Below are 17671 nucleotides of genomic sequence, written 5' to 3' on the forward strand. Positions count from 1 at the left end.
CCATGGGAAATGCAGTGTTACAGGGACAGGGTAACAGAGTGGGTCTGGATGGGATAGTCTTTGTGAGGATTGGCATGGACTCAATGGGCCAAATAGCCTACTTCCACACTGAAGGGATTCTATGATCTGTGCTGGTAATGTTTTTCTTTTTTCTTTCATGGCCAGGTCAGGCTCATCCCTAACTGCCCTTGAGTTACGCACTGGAGTGCTGTGTGCAGTTTTGGTCTCCTTTACCACGTATGGAGTCAGCTATTACGAGGGGGCATAGCTTTAAATTAAGGGGGGTTAGATATAGGACTGAAGTTAGGGGTAGGTTCTTCACTCAGCGAGTCGTAAGTTCATGGAATGCCCTGCCAGTAGCAGTGGTGGACTCTCCCTCTTTATGGGCATTTAAGCAGGCATTGGATAGGTATATGGAGGATAGTGGGTTAGTATAGGTTAGGTGGGCTTGGATCGGCGCAACATCGAGGGCCAAAGGGCCTGTACTGCGCTGTATTCTTCTATGTTCTATGTTCTAAGTATTTGAGATCTAAATCTGAACTGAAACTGCCTCTTAAATGGCTAAAGCACAGGGACATTTTGTTGTTTTCTTGCTGTTCCAGATTTTTGAAATACTTTTCCTAGTAGCCAAGTATTAATTTGTTAAAGGAAAATAATTTTTGAATAACCTGAATGAGGTACCCCTAGGGTTTGATTTGAGGACCACTGATTGTTGATTATAATTGAGTGAATTGTTTAGGGAGTACAATTTAGAAGTTTGTGGATTGTATAAAACTTGATAATGTCATAAACAGTGAACAGAGTAACAGACTTCAAGATGACGGAGAATGTTGAAATAGACAGACACAATTTAGTGTAGCTAAATGTGTGACTAACTTCATACTGATATCCACCTTGGCAAGGAAATAATGAGACAGGAAATGCAAAGATATTTTCAGCAGCTAAAATCGTCTCTAGAGTTTCTCTATGCAGAGGTAAAGCACGCTTTGGACCATCACCCAACTTTCCACAACCTGATTCAACTGAATCAATCAACTCCCCAGTCATGAGCAAAGTGAAAAAGTTAACAACAGTGAAGAGGAGGTCTGTACACTTTTGGTCAGTGGCCTTCCTATGGATGTTACACGTACGTTTTACCTTCTCTTTCAATCATTCAAGGGATATGGAGGTTCACCGATCAAGCTAACATCAAAACAGCCAGTTGGCTTTGATACATTTAACAACAGAGCGGGAGCAGAAGCAGCAAAGAATGCTGCGTTCACCTAGCCTGCTGCTGCACTGCATACTCAGATGCGCTGGTATCCTCCATCTGAAGCATCTCTTCAAGGATGGAAGTCTCGCTAGTTTTGTTATCTATTTATCTGCCCTTATCCAAGAATTCAGATATCTTCGTGGAGTGATATAGGAAGACAAACTCAATTTTGTTTTCAGGTTGGACTTTATTGAAGGAGATTTTGGAGAACGGGCTCATTTCCACTCAACTTGGAGGGTGTGGAGTGGTCATTACGTACTGTGGATTTAAAACTTTATTGGTGAACTTTTTTTTCCACATGGGAGGATTCTGCAAATTCTATTTACTGCACAGACTAGTAATTCTTGTTGCTATAATAACTGCATGTTGTGTGTCAATAATTTGCTTAAGTACTGGCAGTAAGATTCTTATGAAGAAGGTGGTAGTCCCATCTAGGTAGTTATCACGGAATGATAAAAAGGGAGGAATGTAACATTAAAAGATTAAATTAATATTAAAGAGTTAAACTGCACTGACTGAACATTCTAGGAATGACATTCATTCAAGAATGTGGATGGCTCCATTCCAGTTAAACAGTCATTTGCTACTATTCCCCCTACAATTATCAAATTAAACTATCATTCAATCTCTTTCTTCAGAAATGCTTTCTAGCCATCCCCTGAAGCTAGGTTTATCATATCTACATTGTCTTCGGGAATCACAGAGTCAGGAAATCGTCTGCATAACGATTCCCCAAGATTAGGGCATTTACATGCACATGATCTCAGAGGATGATCTCATCCTACCATTATACCTGGAGTAATGTGACTGTGAGGGAATGGCTGTGGATTGTCTTGAGTGGCATGTGTCTATGGGGGAGTGGCCAGAGTATCTGAAAGCATTACCGACTGACCTGTGTAAAGAGGATGTGTTTTCTTTGTTCAGACCCTCACTTTGAATCAACTTCACACGCCTGCAAAGAGGGTCAAACAGGGTCACCCAGCTTGTAGAAGCTTTAATAAATTTTAACTGTTTGTAGAAGTTGGTGTGTATGAATTACATCTTGTGTAAGAAACCTCAGGAAAAGAACCTAACCCCCTCATTGATATTGTCGATGCTGTGATTGAAGTCATGGAGGCAATAATCAGAAACTGCTGAATAAATATCGTTAAAAATATATCTGACTTTTGTTTTCATGAATACCTAATTGCCCAACTCAGAACAGAATGTTGACTTAATATGGAAAGATGGTTAAAAGGAAGGAAAATATTCAAAACACGCTCTATACTTTAATCTAAATAAAAGCTAGATGGGTTGTATAGTCACCTTTCTTTGGTTTCTCTGTTAGCCCAATTTACCTTATCTGGTTCAGCCAGATCAGTCAACACTCCAGTCATGACCACAGCTTCATCCAGTGAATACAAAAGGCCCTCCACAAAATGATTTTCTTTGTTCTGGGATTCTCTACTGAATGTTTCACAGATTTTCTTCAGGCCCTGCACTGGCTGATACTGCAGGCGTACATACTTCTTAGCAGGAATGATCTTGATCTCTGCTGCAACAAGAAATCCGAGAGTACCACATGACCAAGGCACAGCATAAAATAAGTCTGGATTATCTTTCTGAGGACGAGAGAGAAAGTATTGTTTTAGTACAGTAGTCAGAGATGTTTCAGAAAGATTAGCATCCTCATTTTTTAACACATCTCCAAAGTTAACTCAAACTTAAACCATTGAACAATCTATTTCACAAAAATATTCAAGTTCTGTACCACCAAACAATTTTATAGACATTTAGCCTCCTCAAAGTTATACAGATTCCGGTAGTGTTGAGAGACGGAATTTCACCTCAATCTCTACTGAACATAGTAATCACTCTAAACGTAGCGCCTAGTACAACAAGGGAAGTCAAAGAGTGCCTGTTCTTCAACAGCTAGTAACCGCAGAGATACTGGAAAAAATACCTGCTGTTGGGACTCAAATGAAATTGAAATGATGGGTGATTTAGTGCAAGCACCATGTAATAGTGCTGTAATACACCATCTGTACTACACCAGGGTCCCCAAAAACACAACATTGTAGCAATCATTAAAAAAAATTTTAAAAACAAATTGCAGATGCATTTGCATTTAGATAGCCATTGAGAAATGCTCCCAAATATTGAAATCACTACACATTCAATAAAGTTAGAAATAGCAGTAGAGGAGCATGTACCCTCAAATTTGCTCCACCATTCAAGAGGGTCATGACTGATCTTCAAACTCAATTCCAAATTCCTGTCCATTTCCTTATACCCTGAGGTGACCAAAAATCTGACCCTCTTTATTCTGAGGTACAAAATTGTCTTGAATCTGGAATTTTTCTCAGCAGTAAGGCCAAGTAGAGATTTGGTACAATGTTCAAAATCATGAAGGATTTTGCTAGGAATATATATGGACAATCTGTCTCCAGTGGCAGAACGATCAGTAAACAAACGGTGCAATTTAAAGATAAAGGGCAAAAAAGAAAGAGGCATTTGTGCACAGTGACTCATTATGATTTGAAATGGACTGTTGATATGGTAGTTAAAACAGGTTGAATAGTAATCTTTAAAAGGATTTTGGAGAAACAATTAAAAGGTGAAAAATTCACAGGAGAAAAATCAAGGGTATATGATTAATTTGATAGCTGAAAAGCCAAATGGTCTCCTTCTATGTTGCATTATTTGACAATTTTATGTCAGAAAATTTATATAAACAACATCTGGACTTTGACAAATTGACCCAATTTGCTTTTGGTTAAGAAAGGAAAGCTAGCCAGGGCATCAGAAGAATTCCTTTCTCTTTGAGTTGAAGCACAGGATCTTTAATAACCACTTAAACCACCATGACAGATGAGCTTGATTTAATTATATTCAAACAATATAGTAGAATAGTATAAGAAACATTATTCGAGTCAGTCGATCTGAATTTTATGTGCCCCGCTGGGTGCGATTGTGGCAGACATACACACACAAAGTAGGTTGGGTTATTGGCTCACCACCTTCATGCTCATTCCCATGATATACCATGTGGACAGTGCTGAGATCAACAGACCATCCCTATATTTAAATGAATAATTATGGATAATTTTTAGGCATATTTGCCTGGTGATAATATACTGCTGAGACATAAAACGTCTGGAGTGGGCAGTTGGAAGGAATGGCTAGTCCATTTTATTATGACCTAGATGAGAAAAGATGGGAAGGAGGCCAGCAGACCCCGCCAACATGTCATCTTGCTTTCTTTCTGCAATGCCTCCTTGAGGAAATCCAAACCCTGAGTTTCTCTCTGGCTCTAAACTTCCTCCTGTTCTAAAATCAAGGACCTCTGGTGCAGCCATGATTTTTTTGAGCTTCTTCCTGCAGAGCCAGCCGTGCCCACTACTGAGCATCAGCTCTGACAATGATGGAGCTGCCAGTCAGTCAATCAGATTGCTTGGCAGCTTCTCAGGACAGGACCTCTGCCCACTGAGCAAGTAAAGTGCCACTCTTAAACAACCTACAGTGTGTCATGACTATTGGTCAGACTTTTGGGACAGTTTGGCTTCTGACTGACCTTCATTCTGGGGGAGTGTGGTGGTTGAGGAAAATCAAACCCAATGGACTCTAAATTAAAAGTGCATGATGTTGATAACTGATACAATAATTGAAAAACAAAAAGGTCAATTCCTAACGAAGATATCTTTCAGGGCCTTTGTTTTAAAAATAGTGAAACAGAAGAAAAATGAATGAGAAAGAAAAAGGGTTTGCACTACTAATGAACAACAACCGCTTTCAATTTCAGTTGCCATCAAAATAGACTTCAAAAAATAACTTATAAACATTGTTATACCTGGACAGGAAAGTAAAAAATGCTGTCACTTCATACCTCTGTACATCTAATGAAGCTCCCATCAGCTAGGACCAATTCATAAGCTACACAGATGTTTTGGAATAAACCATAAATATGGGACGAAGACTCAATACCAGTTCCCATGATGAGGCCACCTGAAAACAGATACTTGTTTAGAGACTCAATCTTATAAAGTTCAGGAGGTATTTTAAAACACCAACAAGACCAATTACACAAACAACTGGTGAAATGCATCAACTATATTGAGTAGCTACTGCAATATGTAAGAAATTGAATTGAACCAATGGTGTTTGAAGCAACAATCAATTCATTCATGCTAATTTTTGATCACTGATGGTTTGTAACATGTTATCAAGTGCTAATAATTGTTTTAGGAATAAGGCCTTTAATCATCAAATTCACACTGATGAAGGAGTGCCTATATACTAAATGAAGGTGAAGATGGTTTCAGGACCAACCGACTCCATACCCTCACCAATGGGAAATTGACCAGTCAGCTTCTTAGTGAATCATGAGCCTCTAGAGTGAAGTACCACCTCATCAGAAGTTACTAACCAGAGGATGGCAGCTTCTGGATCCGAGAGGTCATTGTTGGAGACCCAGCAGATACAAATGCAAAAAAGGTACTGTTTTCTTTTGGGTGTTGCAGAAATGGATGTCATGGTAGGAGGGGTTCAGAGGCGAGGGCAAGGGGCAGTTACTTTACCCAATTGAACTAGCGGTGAGTTGAGGTCTTTAAGTATCCATCAATTTACCATAAGGGCTTTACCTGGCAGCAAGTCAAAAAGGTCCCCAATGGACTTTTACACTTGCACTTAACTGCTGAAATGGTGATTTTTACACCCTTCACCTACATGTAGAGGATAGTTGTACCATTTGTAAGAATGTAACAGTTAACACAGGGATCCAACAAGCAGTGCAATAACTCAATTAAGTCAGCAGCTTTATGTATTATCATTAAACAAGGAAGGAGAATCCAAATGGCTGACATCTCACTATCTTTCGAAGAGTTTACATGATTTGAAAAAGATCTAGAAATGAAGAGCTCTCAAAATGTTTTTTTAAAGTAATTCTTAGAATACTTTTGAAGTTCCCCTTTCACTCAGGATTAAAAAAAAAGTCTGTCTACACGGTGTGATAAATATTTTAAAGGCTTATATTAACCCTAATCCAGTCATGACAGGAACAGTGTGGATGGACATGATTGAGTGGTGTAAGGTGGAATTGGGAATCGTATTGCATTTCCATCTTACAACATTATTCCTCACCAACCTGGCACAGGAAGGGCATCTGAACAAATTAGCTGCTGGTCTCTTTTTCATGGAAAGTTCACAGGCCAATAACATCAGTGGTTTTCATCAGTAACTCCATATGAACTTAAATGAACAGAAGGCTCACAGGATGTCAGCACAACAGCAGAACCTGTTGGGACATGGCAGAATGGCTAGGGGCCAAAAGTCGTAGCAATAGGAATACACCCTAAGGCCATGCAAAGTATACCTGGGGCATCTCAACCTTGGTCTTCTCTTTCATCCCCATACTGGCATCTTCACTTAGAACTAACTTCATGCAGGAATGCACTCCCATTTATTCCTAGTATTATTCACAGCTTCCATCTCCAGTTCTGCCTTTGTCTCTACAGATGTTACACCTGCAGGTGTAATCTGTACTTGCCCATCAGGCAGGTATATTATATCTGCAATGTAGACATCGTGCATTGTACTTGGGAGAAAATGGCCAGTATTTCAGGAAGGGACAGTATATATATTAATAAGTGTACAGCCCAGATGTGACAAACACCACAGACCCAACTCAACCTGTAAGAGATTTTCTCGGGCTCACCAACATAAATCATTGATGTATTAATTCAATTTGTGGGGAGTAAAGACTTAAGGCAAAATATGCTCTAACCACATAACTAGACAGTGCACATATTTAACTACAACTAGGTCCACATTTTAATAACTACAATTTCAACAAGAATACAAAAATAAGCTGATTATTCATTAGCAGATCGCAACTGAAAAACGTACTTGGCAAGCCAGTCCTTGAAAGCCGCAAGTACCAAACAGTAAAGCTTTCACAATGGGCAAATTCACAATCATTATCAATATTATTTTGACTTGGAAACTACACACCCACGGTGAGATCATCCAACTCTGGAACCACTGGAAGAGTCCAGCCAATTGAATTCAGAAGTGCTGTCACCTGACCCATGTTAACCAATGGTTCCACACGGACAACCTGCAAAAGAAATACCAGTGAAAACAGCATTTGCTTTCTTTCAAACAATTCACAGGTGAAATAAATAATAGTTCATTAACAAGAGCAATTTTATGCCTAAGTTGATGCCCAGGCAATTAAAAAGAAAAAGGAAATTGGGTAATTTGAAATTCACTCAGCTGATTGACCAACAGTATTCTACTCTTTCTTTCCCTTTTCCCATTGTTGATGGGGAAAATCTGTGTGGACGCTGGTTTCCCCCTTCAGGGACTGTGCAACTTCTGACCACGAACCTTATTGTTAAATAATGCACTTTATGCCCACGCCCATGCCAATGCATTATTTCTATGCAGTGGCTCAAGACACTATCTTGCATTAGATAGAACACTTTAAATTAAAGTTAATGTGTTCACACTTAAGAACTGATAGGTTAAAATAAACCTGACTGTGTTACAAATTTCAATAAATATAGCTAATATCTGGCTCAAAAGCTGCTGTTTATCGCTGCAGCTAAGGCATAGACATCCTTATGTAAGGAGATTAAAACTGTACGTGGTAATCCAAGTGAAGGGGCTTGGTTTAGTTCAGTTGGCTGGATGACTGGTTTACAATACAGAGTGATGCCAGCAGTGTAGATTCAATTCCCACGCTAGCTGGGGTTACTACGAAAGACTCTCCTTAACCTCTCCCCTCACCGGAGGCATTGTGACCTTCAGATTAAACCACTACTAGTGTGTGTGTGTCTCTCTCTCTAATGACAAAGCAACCCTATGGGTCTGGTAGTACTGTGATATCTGTACCTTTAGATAATTGCAGAAAACCTTATTAACTTTTATATTTAGTCTCTTAAAAACTCCATAAAAGCTAAAACACAATTTTTTTCATCCCACAGCTTCTTGTCCCTGTAACGTTAGCTTCCTGAACACAAACATTGACTTGTTTAAAAAAAATCCTGTTTTCATTCTTCCAGCCAAGGTGGAGAAGTTCATGCTTCCAAATTCGATGATCGATCTGTCATCTTTCGCCTCATTTAGCCAGTCTATATCCCTTTGTTGCCTCTTTACATCTTTTTCACACCAACCTTTGCACAGTCAGCCTAGATATATTACATTTGGTCCCTTTCATCCAAGTAAATAGCAGAGGTCAAAGCATTATTCCTTGTGCACTCCCCTAGTGTGCTTTGCCATGCCTAAAATCATCTATTTACTTCTACTCCATCTGCGAACCATTCCTCAGCCTGTACCAGTATATTGTGGGCGGCACGGTGGCACAGTGGTTAGCACTGTTGCCTCACAGCGCCAGAGACCCGGGTTCAATTCCCGCCTCAGGCGACTGACTGTGTGGAGTTTGCACGTTCTCCCCATGTCTGCGTGGGTTTCCTCCGGGTGCTCCGGTTTCCTCCCACAGTCCAAAGATGTGCAGGTCAGGTGAATTGGCCATGCTAAACTGCCCGCAGTGTTAAGTAAAGGGGTAAATGTAGGGGAATGGGTGGGTTACGCTTCGGCGGGTCGGTGTGGACTTGTTGGGCCGAAGGACTTGTTTCCACACTGTAAGTAATCTAATCTAATCTAATCTAATCTAATCTAATCTAATCTAATCAGACTGAAAAACATGAATCCTAATCTCAGATTTCTGTGACCTTATGTAACAAACTTCTTAATGAGTGTATTTTGAAAACCTAAATATACACCCACTGGCTCCCAACAACCTGCAGGTGACACTGTTCAACTTGAATAGATTGGTCAAACACTATTCCTATTTATAAAATCAAAACAGAACACCATGATTACTAGGAAAGCAACCTGTTACCACCAAGTCATTGCACATATGGCTATTTCATAACATCATCATGGATAGAGGATGGGATAACTAATCAGTTAGGATAAAAGGGACATTTTTAGGATGGCACCTGAAACTAACGGAGTGCCAAAATGATCAGTGTGGAGGACACCATTATTTACAGTGTACATTGTTGACAGATGATGAAAGTGAATATACTATTACCAGATTTGAGAATCACACAAAAATGGAGGAGAAAGACAAGTAGTGAGAATGACAGAGTCTACAGAAGAATATAGACAGGAGTTAAGTGGGAAAAATTTGGCCCGTGGAACATAATGTCGGAAAATGTTAGATTATACACTTTGGCAGGAAGAATGAAAGAGCTGAATATTATTTAAATGCAGAAAGGCAGCAGAAAACTGCAACACCAGAGGTATTTGGGAGTCCTTATGCATGAATCTCAAAAAAACTTGCATCCATGTTCAGCAGATAATCAGGACGGAAAATGGATTGTTGGCCTTTATTTCAAAGGGAATGGGTATAAAAATATGTAGGTCTTGTTAAAACTATACAAGGCACAAGAAAGACCATACCTTGAAAACCGTGAACGGTTTTGGTCCCCTTATCGAAAGAAATAAGTAACTGTATTAGATGTAATCCAGAGAAGGTTCGCTTAGTTGATTCCAGTTATGGAGGGATTTTGTTATGAACAGCTTTTAAGTAAATCGGGATTATATTCATTGGAATTTAGAATAATGAGATGATACATAATAGAACCATAACAGAAGATTCTCAGGGGGCTTGACAGGATAGATGCAGAGAAGTTGTTTCTCTTTGTGGATGAGGACCTAATCTCAGGGTAAGGGGTAGAGTGACCCATTTAAAATAGAAATGAGGCTGACTTTTTTTTCCTGTCAGAGGTTAGTGCATCTGTGGAATTCTTTACCGCAGAGGGCTGTCAAGACTGAGTTGTTAAGTATATTCGAGGAAGAGACAGACACTTTTGTTTTAATGGTCAGGGAATCAAAGGTTACAGGGATAAAGCAGGAATGTGAAATTGAGGAGGCTCAAATCAGCCATGATCTCAGTGAAGGGCAGAGAAGAAATGATGGAACAAATGGCCTACTTCTGTTCCTATATTTTATAGCTTTATCTTACAACTGGCATCAGACTGACTAGTTCCTTCCTTTCTCTCTCCCTCAACTGTTAAACAGCAGGATTATATTTACTTCCTTCCAATCCACAGAAGCCATTCCAGGATCTAGGGATCTCTGGAAGATCAAAACTAATCCATCCATTATCTTTGCAGTCACCTTTTTAAAAACCCCGTAGAACATGGGCCATTATACCAAGGGGATTTTTCAGCCAAATCTTTTGGGATCAGAAGAAGCAGGAGATTACAGAACAATAAGGTTTATAGGGATTCAGCTCACAATTTGCTAAGATTATTAAAATACAATCACTTATGGGGTAGGTCAATATCAAGTCTGCATTTTACACAAAGTAAATCTCCAAATTAGTTAAAAACCATAATTCAGCTTCACAAATCAGTTGTCATTCCATTTTAGGATCTACAAAATTTTACTCAACTTTAAAAAAAATTTAAAATGTTAAAAAACAGGTAAGGGTGTTGATGACTGAATCATAGTAGCACTCCTAATACGAACTTTAGAATCAATTTAGCAAATCTTCTCTGGATTGCCTCCAATACTGTTATGTATTTCCTTAGATAACTGTTCACATTATTCAGGGTATGGTCTTACTAGTGCCTTGCATACTTTTAACAAGGCCTAAAGTAGTTAATTTTGTTTTTGTAGCATTTTCAACACCATTTTTTTGTGAAAACTAACACTTTTGTATTTATTTCTTCTCAAAATCCTCAAATGATACTTGCAAATATCTGCTAATGCCATTCTAAACTGCTGTCTAGAGAGATAACCTTAAATTTTTCTGTTAGTCCATTAGGAAACACACGACTTGTACCCTACATTTCTCTCTAGCAATTTAGTTCCAATGAGAAATGTTGGGCTGAAGAAAAGTTAAAGCCATTTCAAACCGACCTTATCTTACATTATGGTGGTTTAGTACTCAACTTTTTTGTTTAGATTAGATTACTTAGTGTGGAAACAGGCCCTTCGGCCCAACAAGTCCACACCGCCCCGCCGAAGCGCAACCCACCCAGACCCCTAAATTTATCCCTTACCTAACACTACAGGCAATTTAGCATGGCCAATTCACCTGACCTGCACATCTTTGGACTATGGGAGGAAACCGGAGCACCCGGAGGAAAACCCACGCAGACATGGGGAGACTCCACACAGTCAGTCGCCTGAGGCGGGAATTGAACCCGGGTCTCTGGCGCTGCGAGGCAGCAGTGCTAACCACTGTGCCACCGTGCGTTAACTTTTTTAATAGTTAACGCTTACTAATTCACATTTTTTCTCGAGCAAAATAGACAAGATAGTGAGCCAATCACATGCTTACTCATAAGCAAACTGCCCAGAAAATATGGTCAAGTGACAAAACACAAGGGTACATGCAGCTAGAACTTGCTAAGCATGCAAACTTAAAATGGCCACAAAGTATAAATTTTCTCAATTGTAAAAGTTTAAGAACTTTAAACCTCAGGCAAGAGTGTTGCTGACAGAATCATAATAACACTACTACTATGAACGTTAAAACCCAATTCAGTAAATCGGCTTAACTGAAACAGGGTTGTTTAGATTTTTATATTTTGTTTTATTGTCACAAGGTCAAGCTACCTGTTGCTCAGTGTCCACCTCCAAAATGTCCATCAAGTTTATCATGATATTTTTGTGTGTCTTCTTATATTTGCCAACCCGAAGCGATACAGTCAGCCAACCTGGCCGGCCAGTACACATGTATGTTTTACTTCCTTCATTTTTCCATTCGCGTACCTATTTAAAGAGACAGAACTATGTCAGCAAATTGCAGTCTTCATTTCAACAAGGAACAAGTCAAATTTAATTCATATGGTAGAAATAGAGCTCATCAAATTATTACTTGAAATTATACTTTTAGAATAAGCTCAGCATTCTACAATTGTTGAAAATCTACATTATGTCCATCACTTATCATTAAACTCAAACACAATCATTATGGCTGAATTAGTTGCACTGAAACTCTTTTAAGAACTCAGATGATTATCCTGAGATCAAAATTGCCAAATCATTACTGAACATCATGATCAGTTATAATTAACTGGTTCGCAAATAAGAAATTGATGGAGGTCAAAATGATTTTAAATATACCTAGCAAATATTTTGGACCAATTTATTTTCTGATCATATACAGCCAAAAATAAAACACTTGAAATTAGATTCAATATGTCCAATTTATCCAAAAGATTCTGTTTAATACAGAAATGATTCATGGAAAGGCAAAAGCAAGATTTGTATTCCACTCAGCCATTTTAACAATTTACCTGAAAACAAGGTAGTTAGTCAGCTTACACGATCACATTCAGAACATTTATTATTTTCTAAAAACATCTAGGAGGTTCTGATATAGATGAATATAAAAGGTAAAAACTAGTGTTCGTCACAAATACTGATAGCTACGGCTGACAGTGGTAAGTCATTATAGTTTCTGAATATCACTGCAAGGGATTCTCGGAAAATTGTCCTTGGTGCAACTATCTTTAGTTGCCATACCAATGAACTTTGTTCCATCAGAAAGATCACGAGTGAGCTGGTCACTGCCAATTTCACAGTCCTCCATTTCATTTACAACCCATCCAATCCTAAGACAGTCAAAGGCAGCCCATAACAGGACCTGGACGCTACCAATATAAAGGTGGTATTACACTATCATAATGTCAGCTCTTTAAGCCAAACATGAAAAGGTACTTGTATAAAAGGGTCCTCTGAGCCAGTCCCATACAATAGCACAAGGCTGGTGGCAAATGGCATTCCAACAATATTTCTACACCATCCATCATTACAAAGGAAGTTTTTGATACCTTTACAGAGGAGCAAAGTAAAATCTAATACATTTTCACTTCTCTGTCCCAAGCCAGGTCCTTCCACTATAGGAAGGGCCCAAATCCATCTCAGTTGGAAAAACGATAAAGCTTTATGCTGTTAGTACCAAACTCATCCACACCACCCATCCACTGAAATGAGATGGAAATGTGTTGCTGGAAAAGCGCAGTAGGTCCAGCAACACATTTCCAGCAACACATTTCCATCTCTGATCTCCAGCATCTGCAGACCTCACTTTATCCACTGAAATGAGCCAACCAACCAATCTCCTCCAAGGAGTCCAAAATGCTGTGATAACAAGCACTTTTGCATGCATGTTATAGTCAGAAACTATAATAATAATGGTAGAGGGTTCAATGTTCTTTCCATCACAAGGATGATTAAGAGTGTTCAGGCTGTTCAGAAAAGGTTCATTATGATGATCCCCTATAGAAGGGATTATCTTATGAACAAAGGTTAAGCAGGTTGGGACCCTAATTGGAATTTAGAAGAATGAGAAGTATTCTCATTGAAACCTTTAGGATTCTTAAGGGAAAATAAAACCAAAGAACTGCGGACACTGGAAATCAGAAATACCAACAGAAGTTGGAAAAATTCAGCAGGTCTGGCAGCATCTATGGAGATAGCAGAGTTAACATTTTGGGTCAAGTCTCTCTTCTTCAGAACAAATCCTTAGGGAGTTTGACAGGGTAAATGCCAAGTCGATACTCCCCCTCATGGGACAGTCTAGGACAGGAGGGCATATAGTCTTCGAGTAAAGGGCTGCTAATTTAAGACAGAGATGAGGAGAATTTCTTCTGTCAGTGTCCAGTGTCTTTGGAACTCCTTGCCACAAATAGCTGTGGAGGTAGAGACCTAGTGTACATTTAAGATAATTTATATTTAAGATAGTGAGTTAGATTCTAGATGAGTACGACATTGAGCAGTTATGGGGAAAGGACAAGAAAGTGAACATGAGGAATGTTGGATAGGCTATTATCTTATATAAGGCAGAGCAGCTTTGAGGGATCAAGTGGACTACTCCTGTTCCTATTTCTTATGATCCAGGAATATCTCACTCAAATGGCAGGTGGCAAGAGCAGGAATGTTGGAAGAACTTGGAGACTGGTAATCTAGCTATCTAGTTCTGTTAGGGATGCACTTCCTTTGCCAACAAGATGCTTAGAATGGGACTTGAACATAGTGCTTCCAACTCAGAGCCAGGGACATTATCCACTGTGCCACAAGACCTTTGGAGCTTAAAAAACACAGGGATGTAAACTATTTTAACTGTGACTCAGGTAAATATACAAAAAACATCTTTAGGGGGAGAAAGACAAACTCATGTATAAAAGAGGCAACCGAATGCCAATTGCTGCTGTACTTCAAAGCCTCTCAAACTTTAACAGTTGAAAAGTCCTTCCTCACCTTACATTTTATACTTTCATATTCAGATGTCAATAGAGGGCTCAACTTTTCTGATTACCCTATTCTTTATTATTGTGCCATGGGTTAACATTGTTAATTACAATACGTTAATATTTATTTCTCCCAGATATGTATAGTACATTTACCCTATTAAATGATTTTCAGATTACAGAGGTTCATGGATTAAAGTTGATATGTAACAGCTTTGTTCACTGGCACTGTAGCTCATAAAAGCTTAAGATTAGACCATTAGATCTGGTTGTCTGTTTGATCGCTGAACTGGTGGGTTTGTTCTCAGACATTTTCTCACGACACTACATAACATCAGTAAGCCTCTGGTGAAGGGTCGGTGTTCTGTCCCACTTGTTTTTTTATGTGTCTTGGTTTGTTGTGGTGGGTGATATCATTTCCGGCTCTGTTTCTGAGAGGTTGGTAAATGGGGTCGAAATCTGTAAGTTTATTAATGGAGTTCCGGTTTGAATGCCAAGCTTCTAAGAATTCCAGTGCACCATGTGTCTTTGTTTGGCCTGTCCCACAAGTCTATCAAAATTGCATTGATCCTTTTCAGTTATCATGTTAAGCTCAGTTTTGAACTGTTTCACAAACAACAATCTAATAGGATTCAGACTCCCTCCAAACAGTGAGCTCAAGAAGTGACAGGACTTCTAGTTAAATACCTCCTTTCACTTTAGCCAATCAGTTCTCTTCAAAGAATGGGAAAGTAGCACAAGGTAAATTAAATTTTTGCTTCAAGAAAGAAAATTTAAATTCTGGATTCTTTATTTTATCAATGAAAACATTGGCTGACTGTCTTAACTCCAGGTATTCTCATCACAAGGCTTTTACAGCAGCTTTTCCATCTTTAAATTCCACATAGCAGTATTCAGGAAAATGTGCCCAATTACTGTAAACAGGCTGCAATGTGGCTGAAACTTTCAAACATCTCTTTCAATTACAACTATGAAATCAGGGTATCTGTCCAGAAGGTAGTTTAGGCATCAAACTAAATGAGGATAATCTTATTTGGAAAATGATATAATTTTTTCCATTAACTTCCCAATACATTTGCCTGAAGTATTTCCAAAATCAATATTTCACAATCTAAGTAATACAATGATAAATAACTGCTATTAAAACCAGAAATTTTATTTGGGCCCAGAGTGGGTCCTAGCTTGCAATCACTGCCAACTATCTGTATCCAATGGGTACACTTACAACAAATGAATTTTTAGAAAGTTGGTGTAACCTACATTTGAGGATTAGTGGTGCTGGAAGGGCACAGCAGTTCAGGCAGCATCCAAGGAGCAGTGAAATCGACGTTTCGGGCAAAAGCCCTTCCAACCTACATTTGAGTCTATAACCAGCATACTTCATGTTGATGTATACGATGACTGCAAAAACTCAAAATATAAAGTTGTAGCTCTGTGATTATGAGTGCACATCCTCTCAACTTTGATGCATCTTATCTCAGTATCATAATACAGTCAGCAGATATCTATGGCCCTATTCCTGAAATTTCAATAAGATTAATCTTGTAATCTTGAACTGTAACCTCACAGGTGAAGGCAAGGCAATAGTAGTAGTAAATAGTAGCCCATTGGCAAACTTCTCAAATAGTAGGTTTGACTACTAATTCAAAGGTAAATTTGAGTGCAGGACGAATGCCATGTCAGCTCTTTTCTCTCCTTACAGATGCTGCCAGACCTGCTGAGATTTTCCAGCATTTCTCTTTTGGTTTCAGATTCCAGCATCCGCACTAATTTGCTTTTATTTCATACTAACAAGTCAGCTTGCAGTTGCTTATATTTGCTGAGCAAAAGCCTCAGGGATTTAAAATATTACATTATAGCCCTAATCTATACCTAAAATATTATAAAAACCTGTATGTATGCAAATCAAACACCCTCTACATTGTCCTCATGATTAAATGATAATATTTGTGTGCCTCAATCAAACATTTATGGGGAAGAGCTCAATTAGTTAAAAGCATGAACAGTAAATGAAGGATAATATTTTACTGAAATAAGGGCCATTAGCCTATTATTATTAACTTGACCAAATATTATGCTTATTGCATGAGCTGCAGTAAAAGGAAAAAAGGTATTGCAGATGAATTATCAACTTTCTGATTTCCTCAAGGACAAATCCTGTTCAAAACATGTTGTTTCAAAGGACAAACAAATTAAGTGAGAATAGCCAAGCCAGGGCTGAATATGTGGCATAGATGGAAACAAGTCTATATATGGTTACTTAGCAAAACGAAGAACCTTGAAACAAAAACAATTTTGCTGGAACTCAGCAGGTTTGGCAGTATCTGTGGAGTGAAAGTTGAGTTAATGTTTTTGAGTCCAGTGACCCTTCTTCAGAACTGATAATAGCTAGGAAAAAGCGGTATATGTGCTGAAGACAGGAGGTGGGAGGGGAAGAGAAGAGTGGTGAATGAGTGAGCAGATAGGGGGACATGGAGCACAGAGACAGAGAAAGAGAATGACAATTAGGCAGACAAAGGGATGGATGACAGTATGCCAAGGAGAAAGAAATGCTGATAATGGGTACCATATGTATGTGAAAATGGGTTGACTGTACTGAAATCAGACCATATCATAACAGAGCCTAAAAGGGCATACAAATGGTTATCATATATAATAGCTATCTTGCTCAACAAAACGAGAGAAGAAAAGAACTACAAAGACAAACAAAACACAAGCAACATTTTTTTAAAAAGTTGAAGAATTAGCCCTACACAATTTCCTACATATTTGGATACGGTTATGTTTTAGCTTGAAAGATTGTTGATTTAGTCCATTTGTTCTTGAGAGATTAGTTAACTTTCATCTTTCTGGCCCAATATTGAGACAATTAAACCTAATACATTGGATCTAGAAGCAGACAGTAGCAGCTCTTTGTTGGGATTGGCAGGCTGGGTGGGATGGGGAGGGCATGTCCCGTGGGGTAACTTTGCTTCAATTATTAACTTTAAGTAAATAATTTTGTGGGAAAATTGTTTTTTGCTGCTAAAAGAGCAAGCTTAGAGTTCTTTTTCAGTTTTCGAACATTATGGCAATCTGCTCCCTAAATCCCACTGGCCTTATTCATGCATATCAGCAATAAAGGCAGCTGTATGTCTCCTGAGTTTTCATGGTTAATATACTT

General features: G+C 38.7%; 1 protein-coding gene across 1 annotated transcript in view; it reads right to left on the reverse strand.

Moving 5' to 3' along the window:
* Positions 1 to 17671, reverse strand: part of dhcr24 (24-dehydrocholesterol reductase) — a 43953-nt gene that overhangs the window by 18929 nt on the left and 7353 nt on the right. The window contains exons 2-5 of the mRNA XM_043698996.1: positions 11870 to 12025; positions 7241 to 7346; positions 5118 to 5236; positions 2590 to 2853 (exon numbers count right to left, since the gene is read on the reverse strand). Coding sequence (XP_043554931.1) covers positions 2590 to 2853; positions 5118 to 5236; positions 7241 to 7346; positions 11870 to 12025 — 645 coding nt within the window. The remainder of the gene's footprint in view (positions 1 to 2589; positions 2854 to 5117; positions 5237 to 7240; positions 7347 to 11869; positions 12026 to 17671) is intronic.

The sequence above is a fragment of the Chiloscyllium plagiosum genome, chromosome 11 (assembly GCF_004010195.1).
Source record: "Chiloscyllium plagiosum isolate BGI_BamShark_2017 chromosome 11, ASM401019v2, whole genome shotgun sequence".
Lineage (NCBI taxonomy): Eukaryota > Metazoa > Chordata > Chondrichthyes > Orectolobiformes > Hemiscylliidae > Chiloscyllium > Chiloscyllium plagiosum.